Source organism: Taudactylus pleione, unplaced genomic scaffold, assembly GCF_031769625.1.
Source record: "Taudactylus pleione unplaced genomic scaffold, aTauple2 ptg000043l, whole genome shotgun sequence".
Taxonomy (NCBI): Eukaryota; Metazoa; Chordata; class Amphibia; order Anura; family Myobatrachidae; genus Taudactylus; species Taudactylus pleione.
The window spans coordinates 6,817,465-6,832,269 of record NW_028284445.1 but is presented as its reverse complement, the minus strand read 5'-3'; the positions used below and the strand labels follow the sequence as shown (position 1 = coordinate 6,832,269).

General features: G+C 39.6%; 1 protein-coding gene across 11 annotated transcripts in view; it reads left to right on the top strand.

The window, feature by feature from the left end:
* NBEA (neurobeachin) overlaps window positions 1-14,805 on the top strand; it is a 634,796-nt gene that overhangs the window by 288,627 nt on the left and 331,364 nt on the right. For all 11 annotated transcript variants that reach the window (XM_088460223.1, XM_088460224.1, XM_088460216.1 and 8 more), the window contains one exon: window positions 11,456-11,888. In XM_088460223.1, the coding sequence (XP_088316349.1) occupies window positions 11,456-11,888 (433 nt within the window). The remainder of the gene's footprint in view (window positions 1-11,455; window positions 11,889-14,805) is intronic.

Genomic DNA, 14,805 nt, shown 5'->3' with positions numbered 1-14,805 from the left:
TCAAAAAAAGGTTTGTGTACATACATGAAATTCATTTATGTTTCATATATACCTTAGACACACAGCCTGAAGGTTATTGAATACTATTTTTTTAATAATTTGTGCTTTTAACAAAGTTTGTTTACATTGAACCATCAGAGAGCAAAGGTTTCACTTTCTCAGTCATGCTAAAAATATTCGGTATTTCAGAATATGTGGATATGGGAGACTCAACCTGTGTGTGTATGTACGTATGTGTGTGTGTATATATATATGTGTATATATATATATATATATATATTTATATTTGTTTGTGTTTGTCCATATACAGGATGTTTATATAGGGTTTGTGTTGCTGGTATATACATAGTGTTATAATAGTGATGCATTATGTTCCTATGCTAGCGTTATGTACAGATGTGGACAAATTTGTTGGTATCTTTCCGCGATAAAAGTAGAACCCATAATTTTCTCTGAAATAAATTAAAAGTGACAAAAGTAATTGGCATCCGTCACTGTTTATTCCTTATTTACTAGAAATCAGACTTTGCATTGATTTTCGATTCAGCAGAATACTTTAAATAATAAAACAAATTAAAATGGCATGGACAAAGATAATGGGATCCCTAACCTAATATTTTATTGAATAACCTTTAGAGGCAATTACTGCAATCAAGCGATTTCTGTAACTCTCAATGAGACTTCTGCACCTGTGAACAGGTAGTTTGCCTCACTCTTCCTGAGCAAGTTGCTCCAGCTGTCTCAGGCATGATGAATGTCTTCTCCAGGCTGCATGTTTCAGCTCTTTCCATAGGTGTTCAATAGTATTCAGATCAGGGCTTATATAAGGCGTCTTCAGAATAGTGCAATGTTTTGTTCTTAGCCATACTTGGGTGCTTTTAGCTGTTTTGGGCCATTATCTTGTTGGGGGACCTGTGACTGAGACAGCTTTCTGACACTGGACAGTATGTTCCATTCCAGAATGCGCTGCACTGATTCAAGGCAGCCCAAAATATAACCAAGCCTCCTCCATGTGTCACAGTAGGTATGGGGTTCCTCTCTGTGAAAGCTTCATTTTTGTACCTGTGAACATAGAGCTGAAGTGACTTGCCAAAATGGTAAAGTTTTGACTCATCTGTCAAAAGACATTCTCCCAGAAGCCCTGTGGCTTGTCAATATGTATTTTAGCAAATTCCAGTCTGGCTTTTTTGTGTTGTTTTTTTCAAAAATGGAGGCCTCCTGGGTCATCATCCCACTGTCAATAAAAAGGCGTTGGATGGTGTGATCAGACGCTGACCTAGTTTGACCTTGGATTCTGCTTGTATCTCTTTGGAAGTTTTCCTTGACTCTTTTTCTACCATTCTCACTATCTTTCTGTATAATCTTTGGTAGATTTTTCTTTTGCAGCCGCGTCCAGGAAGGTTAGCTACAGTCTCATGGACTTTAAACATCTTAATATTTGCAGCTGTAGAACATCAAGGTGCTTTACCATTTTAACATGCTTGTCCATAACTTTCTTTGTAATCCCCTCAGACAACTCTTTCCATGCTCTGGACCAGGTTAAGTGAGATGCACTCGATGATACCAAATGGCTCAGGACCTACTTTTTTCCATCTATATAGGCTGAATGACTTATTAGAAGATTAAAGACATGAGTGATGCTAATTGAAAAAAGCAATTAGTTTTAATTATCACTATAATACAATTATTTGTTATTTTTTCCAAGGGGAACCAACAAATCTGTACAGGCCATTTTAGAATATATTTGGAGAACGAGCACTAATTGATCTCTTTTCACAGTTTCAATGAGCTGTGAGGATACCAACAAATGTGCCCATGTCTGTATGCCTGAACACAATGAATGGATAAATGTAGAGGACAGTAGCACAATGTTAAATATTTCTTCATTAGCTCTCACAGTCTAGCATTTTATTAATGCATTGGGAGCTGGATCCAGGTTTGAACTGACTGTTGAAGTTACCAGGAGATACTATGTTGGACCTCATGTCTGAGCATGTTTTTTTACCTATCTGTGTTACAAACACAGGAGAAAAACATTTTGTCCCAGAGCTTTCTGAAACATGCATCAAACACCTGTATACTTCATTTTATATATATATATATTTTATATATATATATATATATATATATATCTCTATATCGAATGTGCTTTATATAACTATTTATTTTGGCCCCCTTCTGTTGGTGATTCCTCCATTCACCAGTCCAAGACTGGGGTATGAGAAAAAGTGCTCTTGACTTTTTCTCATACCCTAGAAACGTCTCCTCTACAATGGTTTACAGTTGTAATGTGGGTTGCTTACATTACAGAGGATCCAACAATATCCTTGCACTGTAGGTTAACTAGACTATCTAATTTTCCTACTGATGGCATTGAAGGTCTCCTGTAGGTGCCTTGATCCTGGGCTGGCCAGGAGATCTGGAAACATCTGGTTCTGTCTTATGAGCAAATTCTTAGTTTAAGAAACAAGACAGCTCTTCGTGTAATGAAACTATCAATGCAAGGAGTGAATAACATAGGTGGGAAGCAGATTTGGGATAGCACGGAGGAGGAAGTAAACACGCTTCAAATGAAGAAGAACATGGTGAATGAGATCAGAATATTGCACGGCATGTTGTGTTTTTAGCAGTTTAATTGACAGCTCTATAAGTCTGAAAAGCAGGAAATTTCCTGGGTTATATTGGATAAGTAGTGATGACATGAGAACAGCTTTGTTACCTAAGTGAGAAGTATCCTATATCTCCGTTTCCCTAACAATGGTAACCCAACAACTTCCCTGGGGAATCTCCTGAAATGTCAGTGTCCACATTGCCCTATAGGACTGTTAATACCCATAGTCCATAGCTTACAAAGATGTGTTTTAGAATGTTCTTATTTACTGATTAAATTACGTTAATTCTTCAAGAATTAATTCAAGAGACGGAATAAAAAATTCAGAGACATATTTTGCATTTGCTTTTTATAAAACCAGTGACTTATCGCTCTGCACTTTTGTTTATATTGCTCTGGACATTTATATTGCGATGGACAGCTTTATACTGTGCTTGAGAATTGTTTCCGTTATTAAATAATGGGATCTTTTCACTCTGATTTATAGGCACTCTCCCGTCAGGCTTCTGGTACATCCGAAAGTGATATCAGTGCAAGTGTAGCCTCAAAGTTACATTTCTCTTAGTTTATGGGATATAGAGGCATATAGGCACGTCTCTATTTTCATTATTTGTAATAGTTTGAGTGCACTTTGGTATTTCTGATTGTTTTTTATTTTTTTAATATAAATTCTTTATTTCAAGAGTTTAGAAGAAGTACAATCAGAACAAACATCTTCAAATAGCAAATCAATAGCTAACAACATGAAGTATAGCACTCTGCTCAGGGGCAATGTATAGAAACGGAGTGAGGAAAGGAAGACCAGAAGGTAGAAGTGAGAGGGAGAAAGGACACAAGGAATTGAAGGGAAGGATAGGAGGGCCTGGGAGATCTGTTGCAGCATGTTTGGTAACTTATGCGAACATGGAGCCTACCTTATATAGGGGGAGGGAAAACACGGTGTATGGTCAGCCATACAAAGGATCAATTGCCTGGCAAAGAGACCAGCCTATGCAAAATTTACGGGGTGAGAAGTGAAACATAAAATGGACATGACATGTGCATTAATCCATATATGAAATCAGATGTCATCCATGGCCATGTAGATGTCCATCTTCTGACTCCAATCAGTAATCGGAAGGTGTGAAAACCACTCACTGCATTATTGATATGATTAAGCAGAGATTTCTTATATGATGACACTGGGATATCAGAGTATGAAAGGAGCCAAAACTCCAGGCTAGTTGGCACAGGGAGCCCCAACTACTGCTTTGGTCAGACTCATTATCTTCTTCCAGAATAGGACAATAAGAGGGCAATCCCACCAAATATGGAACATGGAACCCGTCTCTTTGTGACATCTCCTGCAGAGAGGGGACACAGAACATATTTATGTATCACTCCTGGCATCTGTACCATCTTGTCAAAAGTTTCTATTGTGTCTCAAGAACTTCAATACAAGATGAGCAGACATTAAAGAAATGTTATACCTTTTCCCAAACAGCACTGTCCTCTTTAGTCGCTAAATCCCTACCCCACAGCATTGCATTGTAGGTCATCCTCAAACAGGTCCTGCATAATAATCTTATAGATCCGGGATATGGTATGGGTCAGAGGGTTTTTATTGTGTGCACATCCTCTCAAAGGGAGGGAAGTTTCTACCTACAACCTCCGGACCAATTATTGACTTAGAGAAAGCACCTTTAGTCCCTATCTTTACCAATGACCATCACAATTCCTGCCATAAACAACTTGCAGTGTACCAGGAACAAAAGAGAATAAAGGGTTTATGGAGAAGGGGAGTAAGGGGAGTGAAGATGGAAGAATTACCCTTCGTGGACCTAAATCTTCTCCACAGAGCCAGCATTTGACCTATAGTGGTGTGAGGTTTTGTTGAGATCTTATGGCCGCAGGGAAGATAAGTCAAAGGAACTGGGAAGACAGATTTTCTCATTCCGTCCCTATCAAGAAGTTGCAATCAAGAATCCTATTTAAAGCAATTGTCTGATAATATGTAGATATCATTGGGAGCTGTTTGCCACCCTTGTGCTTACATTTAAATAGTATGGTTTGCTTAAACCTAGATTTTTCTCCAACTGCACAAAGCAGCAAATGGTGTGGTGTAGATCCATCAGGAAACTGAAGGGTTTGAAACGTATATAATACTATTGGGAGAACATTCTTCTTAATGATATTCACCCTACCGAGTTATGAAAGTTTCTGAGAAGACCAGATCTCCAGTTCCCAGCGGAAGATGGTTCAAAGAGAATAGCTGAGGAATATTTTTGACATAATTCCTATATATTTGAGATGAGGGGTCAACCTTATAGAGAAAAGACCATTTTAAGGTATAACCCGTGACCATGAGAGTCTTATTATATTTATATATTTCTTTTTTCTCTTTTTTTTACCAAGGCTGAGTATTTAGGATCTGCCTACTGAATCTTACTTTTACCGATCACTGTATCCAGTGTTTTCACTCACAGATGCTCTAACATAGTTAATTACTTTTGTTTGTTCTCCTACATTATAAGTAAATTTAAGGTGCAGGTATGTTTTTTAAATTAGTTTGTTTGCAGCTATATTCTTGGTAATGCCACATATCTGTCCTGTCCTTTTTCAAGTCAATCGCTTCTATTCATAAGGAAAAACAGAAGAAAATCGGTTATATTGGTGCATTCTATCTCCAAAAAGAATTAACGCATAAAATCTTAATTTATTGGATATGCTTTAAAAATGACACTGGCAAACAATGATAAAGTTTCGTCTATAGATGTCAAGATAAATACATAAAATAGAAAGCGAGCGAAATAGAAGGTAAAAAAAATATAGAAAGATGGCGTTTATAGAAATGAAATAAAGTGATTCAAATTGCTGAGCACTGCTGTCAATTATTCTATCTATATTATGTTTATTCAAATGTTAGAATATGAATATCACAGATATATAGTAGACTGAATGCTTCCTATTAATCGTGTACTGATTTACAAAGAGCGGAATTTCCTATAATACTGGCTCATGTAGAAATTATACTTTTTATAGGAGTGATACTTTTTAAAGTTGTTACAATTAGAACAATTTGAATGTGTTATGTATCAATTGATGTCAGTGTGTGTTCATACTACAGAATGTAACAACTTTCTCTTTGGTGTTAAGTGAGAAGAATCCTATTACATAGATGTTGGTTATGGATCACATGTTAATTCAGACAAATATATATTATTATTATTATCCTTTATTTATATGGCACCACAAAGGTTCTGCAGCGCCTTACACAGTACATGAATGAGCACACAATGCAAACAGTTAATAGTAATATAAAACAATACAGGACAAGGACATGGTTTCTACACACAGCTGCATAACACAAGCAGCAGGGCCTCAGCAACCAAGTGTTAGGTGCCAATTGGGGAGTTAGGAGTAAAAGATACTATGAGAAGGGGAATGAGAAGCAAGTGAGGAATGAGGGCCCTGCTCGTGAGAGCTTACATTCTAAAGGGGAGGGGCAGACAGACAGGGGTAACACAGATGGGGATAGATAGTGAGGAAGGAGCATAGAGCAGTGGGTTAGGATATGTTTTGCGGAATGTGTGTGTATAAGATGACCTGATGTTATGTCAAACTTAAATTTTTCATATATCTATCTCTCTGACAGAAAATAGATTTTGTTTATGTGTTATTTACTTAAGAGATGCACAAAATAAAGTTATAGCGCTTTAATTTTTGTGTGTTCCATTTTAGCATCTAAATACATCCTGCTAAAAATGCAGCTATTATGGGACTGTCCCGTCATCCTAATACAGTAGTGACTACTTTGCTGATTGCTATGCCATGCTCCTGTGAGTGGGTGCATCTCACATGCTAGACCCACCCACAAATGGGTGCAGCCATGCCCAACATGCTGTGGTCCCACAGGATGTTGCTGTATCTGGGCCCAGAATTTCTCTTGGCAGCCCTGGAGGTGACTGGCAGAACCAGGAGGGAGTGGGGCTTGGTGGTGGGGTAGCAAGTCATGGAGGGGGGGGGGTGGCTGAGAGTGGAGGAGCAGGAAAGGTGGGGAAGGGAGCAGAGGGTTGGAAATCAGACTGATGAGAGAAAATAGGGGGAACAGTAAGTGGAGAAGACAAGAGGGGGAGGATAGGGATGGATAAAGTAGAGGATTATGTGGACGCTGAGTATGGGGGGTGTTTGAAGTAAGACTGTTCATGCTGTGGACGAGGTAATAAGTGAGATGAAAACTGTACTGGTGGCTGTGTGATGTAGAGACAGTGTGGATAAAAGTTGTTAAATGTTCAGAAATACAGGTAAAAGAACAGCGCTGCTAATGTATGAGCACAGCTCCTAAAGTGATATATAAAGAGAGGTGTGTGAGTATATGCACAAGCGTGTGTTCAATAGCACATGGACACAATCATTCAAATCTCATTAGATTGTGTCTTCTACTAGACCACTGTATAAAATATCATGTCTTTCAGACTACTTATATATCTGATATTCATATTCTTACATTGAATGATCTGATTATTTATACCGATAATACAACGGTGGAACCTTCTTTTACAATCACAGAATCACATTCATTTGTGAATATTGACACTTGAATAAACATAATATAGATAGAATAATTGACAGCAGTGCTCAGCAATTTTAATCACTTTATTTCATTTCTATAAACACCAACTTTCTATATTTATTTAACTTCTATTTCGCTCACTTCCTATTTTATGTATTTATCTTGACATCTATATACGAAACTTTATCATTGTTTGCCAGTGTCATTTTTAAAGCATATCCAATAAATTAAGATTTTATTCGTTAATTCTTTTTGGAGATAGTGTGCACCAATATAATCGATTTTCTTCTCTTTCCTTTTGAACATATGTATTTAATCAGTTGGTAGTACCACCATATTTCCTGACTATACTTAGAGTGGTAATTACTCTTTACTTGTAATATTTTGGTTGAAAAAAATCTCCTGTTTGCTAACATTACAACATAATACTATCTAGTGCGGGAAGATCTTTCTCACTTTCTATTCCTGCCTGTTCCTTGGCAGAGTAACCAATATGGCAACTCTATTTATTCCGATCAATGCTGATTGATTACATAATGTCATCTTAGCATATGTTTTACTTAATGTTTTCAGAAAAATGAAACATAACGCCGCTTTTGTAGAGGCATTAACGGACAAACCAAAAAGCATTAATGGAACAAATCTGACTTCATATGATGTCGACTTCACTTTTCCTATCTTCAGGAATTGTGTTTTACACATAATGGCAGCCATCTTGTGAGTTGAGCATGCATTGATAAGAATGCAGCTTCATTATGAATTAGTAATAATGTGTCTCATTGTTCTAATATTTAGTGAAGTATAGGCCGCATTTCAGTCAACTAAATCTCTGCTTACCTTGTGCACCTCACATTTTCACCCAGTGATGACTCTGGCTCCTGGAAAATTGGAGAGCTACATTCTCACAATTGTTGGCCTATTGCCCAAAATGGCTGCTTTCACTGTGTGTAGGAGATGGTTGCACTTTGATATCCAGTCATTCTTGTCTCGGAGAGAAAGATGTCCTCTTCCTTGACCTTAATTAAACAGATGTCATTCATGCATAAAATCACTTTTAATGTGTCCCTACTCTGTAAAATGGCTGTGCGGCATTGCATATTTCAGGCTTCTGTGTATGGAATATAACCTACTGTTGTCACATTCCCTACAATTCCTGTTAAACACATGACTGGTATCAAGGGAACACACAGAAGCCTCAATAAAAAGATGAGAACAAGTTTCTGTCAGACCACAATTGTACATTACACACCTCAATGTGAATGGTGTCTGCGTTGGCGTAAAACCATTTTCTGACATTTCTAATGGGTAAAGAGATCCAGTCTCTCTGCAGATTGCAATTCTTTTAGCGGTTGAAAGGTTTGAAAAAAATAAAAATACTAACATGTCAAGTGTTTGTGTTTCCCCAGAGTCCTTCTGTCTTTTAGTTTGTGTCCACGCAGATCACCCTGTAAAACTAATGCTGCACAAAGTGCTTCCACTCTGTGTCTGCTCATGGCTCTCACTCTCTGGCAGCTGATGGCTCTGCCCGGTGGGATGAAGCTCTCTTTGTGCTGGAGACACTTGTCAGGAGCTCTTATATCAACGCTGCATTGTTTTAGATTTTAGTTTATAAAGCCTCCATTGGCGTACCATGTATCTCAGCATTGCTTTATGCTTAACAAGTGCCTCATCTATAAGGCTTTATAGTTGCCTAATTTTTTATTGTATTTGGTTGTGGTGCAAGTGTTCCAAACTATATCCACTGAATCTGAAATAAGTTCTCTCATACACCTAAATACGATCATTCTTCAGTGTTCTGTTTGTGTATTATATATACCTATATATGACACTGCAGTGTTCTACCATGCGGAGTTCTTAGGTCAGGCAAGATCCAGCTTGGTGTGAGGTTATGGTGTGTATACCATAATTCCACACTATGCAACTATATATAGCTCATTTTTGGCGCCATATATTGTCCTCTTATCCGCCATATGAGTCCATTATTTAGTTTCAAGCTGCTGCGACAAACCGCTTCACGAGACTGCACTGATTAATTTGATATGCAACACTTGTATATCTGTAGGTGACCGAGTCTGAATCTGTATACGAATCACAACGGAACTTGTAAATAAAGCCGCGGCCACTGTATTGTAACGCCTCGTATTTCGGAGTCAGTCGCGGACAGATATACAAGTGTCGCACATCAAATAAATCAGTGCAGTATAGTGAAGCAGTTTCTCACATTTGATTGCGCTGGACCTGGCGCCCCAAAAAGGTATCTATGGCGCGACTATGGCAACAGTGTCAGAGGACACATCGGTACGTCCAATATAGTAGAGCTCTGTGAAAGATCTGAATTCACGGAGTCCTTTAGAACAGTGATCTGAGATGTTGAATAGGAGCGTCCTAGTTCTGTTTGAGGGGAGAACTCACAGGGGGATACCCTATTTATCTCCTGCACATATTGCTTACATACACATTATCTTTCTGGCTGTGACAATGTGATATCAGCCAGTCAGAATTATACACATGTAATACTTTGGATACAACATAGAACTGCTCTGTGGACCCATTGCTGATCTGTGGCACCATATCCAATGGCATCAAAACTGAACCAAAAAGGTGTCTGGGTGACATAAAGGTTTGAAAGGTTTCAATTGCTGCCTGAGACACAGAAGAAAGCCACAGAGGTAAAGCTGTATTATATCAAACCAAGTCAGGTTATTAATAATGATCTGAAAGTGGAAAATCCCAGTGATTGGGTTTTTGTCATTGAATATTCCCAAAGCTGGGAAATGATAGAATTATACAAAAAGATCAATTTCTTCATATTAAAAAAAACTATTGCAAAACCCTTTGGGGACCGTTCAGTTCTACGTGACGGGTCAGACATCACCACAATGACTGCCTGTGCACATTGCCACTGAAAACGCGCAGGAAATAATTTTTCCTGTGCACTTTTTCAGGGGTGTGAAGGGAACTTGGCTATGGTGCAGGTTAGATAGTACACTTATACACATTGCCTATAATTGGGTTTTCCCCTTCACCTACGCACATAGGGGCTGATTCAGAGATTTACGCAAAGCCAATATTTACACAGATTGAACGTTTTCGTTTTTTTTTGCCATTGCGCATGTGTGAAAGCCATAGTGCACACACAGTGATTGGTTTGCGATTATGCTCGCACAGAGGATTCGACAGGTAGTCAGCGTTTCTGGAGGTGGCTAGGCAAACGCAGGCGTGTCGGGACCATTTATACGCCGTTTCATGGGCGTGCATAAATTAGCCTTTGCTATCTCCTTTGCAACATGACAGCTCTCATCAAGAGAGGCACAGTGTTTGGGACTTGTCAGACCTCACCCGGAAGTTGCGTGTCTTCCCGATCTGCGTTGATGTTCCCAATGTTTACGGTGTTGTACATCGTGGGACGGATATGAGAAGGCAGCAGTGCACGTCCCTATGCTCTATAAGCTTGTAAGACATTAGCATACTGTTGCATACGTAAGAGATCGCACTTGCGATTGCATTAGCGTAAATCTCGGAATCAGGCCCATAGACCGTTGGTGGATATCTCCCTGTGATCATTTCTAGATACAAGTATACCATGTAATAAAATGTTATTGAGGTGCCCATGTAAAATATATGTAATCAGGTCAGCTCTTTCCTCAGCGGTGGCTGACCATTGATCTCTGGGTAGCTACCCACAGGTCACAATAGGAATTATCACTGACACATCTTTCATATAGGCTTACTGGGTGTTTTACTATGGCATGTATGTTCCTAGTGCTATCTATTGTGCCAGACATTGCTTAACTCACATCATCTTGTAGATGCTGTTTTGTTTTAGGTGTTACTTATTCTTCTGTTCTGGTCTGACTAACCTGAAACCATTTGTGTATGTGAATAGATTTACATCCAGCTCCCCTGGGCAGAGACCTCGGCTCAGTATTCTTAAACTGGTGTCACCAAGTGACCTTGTCCATCAACATGTCCATCTACAGCCACCCCTCTCTGTGCAGATGGCACACATTTGGCCTTTGTCACCCTGCCCTTTAGAGACCACAATGCCTATTAATGTATTGGCGTATTCCAGTTGTATAAGCAAGATAAGATTAATAGATTTTCATCTCGTAAAATTCTTAAAGTTATAAGACCTCTTTTAGTATCGTCCGTCGTTAGTTGTCTTTAGGGTGGTGTTTTAAATGCATTACTCTTTAAAATGACAGGCACCTGTGTAAAGGTTCTGAAAAGTTCAGGCTACTGAGGTTTTGTTCTTTGTGCCAACTAACATGTTTTTATCCTCCTTACTGTAGAGACACCGGCTCTGTTTCCGGACATCAAGGAGAAAGAAACCCCAACGCCGATTGAAGAACTTCACTTAGAAAGCTCTATTCCTCACACAGACTCCGGCATTGGAGAGGAACACATCAGTAGCATATTAAACGGAACTGATCTAGATCTTAGTACAAGCCCAGACTTCATGGGGGAATTACTGTCTACGTTGTCTGACGTGAAGAAGTCACAGGAGAGTTTGACCGAGAGCCCAAGTGAAATGCTGAAACAAGCTCCCTCCATATCTAGCATCAGCCAAAGCAAAGGCATTAATGTCAAGGAGATCCTAAAAAGCCTGGTAGCTGCTCCCTTTGAGATGGTGGAGGCTGGGCCAGACCCCGTACCCTACCCAGATCCTGCACTAAAAAGGGAAGCCCAAGTCATTCTTCCCATGCAGTTTCATTCATTTGACAGGTAAGCTATTACCATGACTTTCCATCCACATCTCTTCACCTGGTTCCGGGCTCTATTTGAGTGGTTTAGTCTATTTTTTTTTTTTTTTTTTATTGTGTATTTTTTATTAGACACTTATGATGCTCATGTGTGTGCAGTAGATATATCTGGCTAGTTGGCTATTTAACGTGCATGGTCATATACAGATGTGCCCTTATATACAGTTATCCTTTTTACGCCATATGGTGCGAAGCAGACTGGTAGCGATTCCCATGTGCTTTAACAAATCTTAATTCACGAATAGTGTAAAGTACTTAGAATTAATATAGGAAATTAAGACACATATTTTAAGCAATAGTTGGAAAGTCTCTGGTGCACCAAACAGGGTTATTTGGCACAATTGGAGGCTAGGTGTATGCGGACACATCTGTAGTAGAGCATTCTGAAAGGTTCAAAGCCGGATCATGAAATCCAGGTTGGTCAGTGACCAGGTCATTGCATGGCAATGGAAATAGGTTTGTTTTGAAGTGTTTGGGGCACCTTCATGTAAGTGCGGTCATTTGGCCATACACCTGATCACCTGGAACCGTACATGGTTACATTTGGGGCACATGATGATTTGGTTGCAAAATAGGCTTAAAGCACCAAAAAAATAAATAAATTAACAGACATAAATAGTGGGTTTCTGGCCACATGCAGAGCTGGTGTGTCCGGCGCCACATCGGCAGTAATGCGCATGGTTTGGGCCAGGTCGTAGTCATCAACGTGTATTTGCCAAGTACTATTACTGACCCTTCCCTCCACTGCCCTTTATATACGGCCACTATTTATATAGTATGATATACTTTGACTTCTTAAAGGATCAGTAAACTTTACCAATGTATTAAATAGCATTGAACTGTAAATATGGAATTCACACAAAATGTACATATATCACTTCTAAACCAGTCAGTTAGACAAAAAATATGAATCTTGAGGTGGCTTTAATGTATGGAATACATATTGTATCTGTCGTGGTATTTTAAATGTGTTATATAGTCTCTCATTGTTATTACTTAAATTCAGCTGCCGTTTTCCTCATGACAGCTTGCGTGCTGCATAGTAAATAGCGCTCTTGGGCAGTAGTGCGAATGCTGTGAGATGTCTCCAGCAGGTGGAGGTGGGAGAGCGGAGCGGAGACTGCAGAGGGGCTTCGTGTTCTAGTTAGGCCCATGATTGTTCACAAGCGAGAGAGTCCGTGAAATGACAACACCGAGATTCAAAATAGGCTAATACGGTTCAACAAAAGGCACTTGTAATGTATGCAGCAGCTCAAGTACTATCGAATGTAAATGATGTGATATTGATGAAAGGAGGGGATTGAGGTCTCGGGGGGCGCTGATGACGGATTGAACAGAAGCGACCCTGCTCCACACGGAACTGAGGCCTGTCGTCTTCACTCCTCAAAGCCATAATGGGAGGTGGCAGTCTGAAATGAGTTGCCACGGCAAAGAGTATTATTTTTGAAATGCTTTCACACAAATCACTAGGCCCTGCATACAACTTGGTTTCATGCTTTAATGTCATCAGGAGGCACAAATTGGTGTGTCTAATTGTTTACCACCTGCCAGCAAAATGAGCTGCCAGCTTGCCAGACGGGTTTGATTGTCTGTCAGCCATTCAGTCGATTTAGAATGACAACATCAAAAATGATCCTTCAAACTCCGAGGCCTTGCGAAGCCTTTCAGGCACCTTTTCCTCACAAGTGCTTTTGGACAACTGCATTTTCAATTATTTTTCAATATAGCTCTTCCTACTGCCTCATCTGTTCAGGTGTGCGTGTAATTACATGATAAACTATACCACTGAAGTACCCGCAGATGGGTCACTACTTAAGTCTTTTCTGCCAAACCTGGGTGCTTAGGAATAAAAGACATTTTTGTTGATGTGGAACTTGACTGATTTCTTGCAGAATCTGTTTTTTTTCCTTTCAAAGCTAAAAAGAAAAGAAAAATCACTTCCAACGTCACAAAGTTTACTTTAGTTACAGCACAGCCCCTCACTGCACGCCAGGTCCCATGTGACTCCAGCCACGTCAAGCGTGTTTTTGCTCAGAACGTTCTTCTGATTCGCATAGTTAAAACATGGAAGCGACAAACCTACATTGCTAGGTCACACTGATTATAACCTTTAGAAAACATAGTATCTGCATACAAAACATAATTTTAGAAGTCTCAATAGGATATATATATATATATATATATATATATATATATACTGTAAAATCAGCCATCACATTAAAACCACTGACAGGTGAAATGAGTTACTTTGATTATCTCGTTACAATGGCACCTGTCTCAGGCTAGGATATATTAGGCCGAAAGTGTACAGTCGCTTCTTGAAGTTGATGTATTGGAAGCAGGGAAAAATTAGCAAACATAAGGATCTGAGCTTCCTTGAAATGGGTGAATCTGTGATGGCTATGCTAACTGGATCAGAGCATCTTCAAAACGACAGGTCTTGTGGGGTGTTCCTGGTATGCAGTGGTTAACACCTACCAAAAGTGGTCCAAGGAAGGACGATCAACAAACCAGCAACTGGGTCATGGGCACCCAAGGCTCATTGATGCTCGTGGGGAGCGAAGTCTAGCCTGTCTGGCCCGATCCCACAGAGGAGCTACTGTAGCACAAATTGCTGAAAAAGTTAATGGTGTCTATTATAGTAAGATGTCAAAACACACCGTGAATTGCAGCTTGCTGTGTATGTGGCTGCATAGCTGCAGGCTGGTCAGACTGCCCATGCTGTCCCCTGTCCAGTGCCGAAAAGTGCCTACAATGAGCAAGTGAGTGTCAGAACCGGACCATGAAGCAGTGGTCTGGTCCGATGAATCCTTGGTCCTTGCTGTCATGTGGATATTACTTTTAACACATACCACCTACCTAAACACTGATGGCCGTGG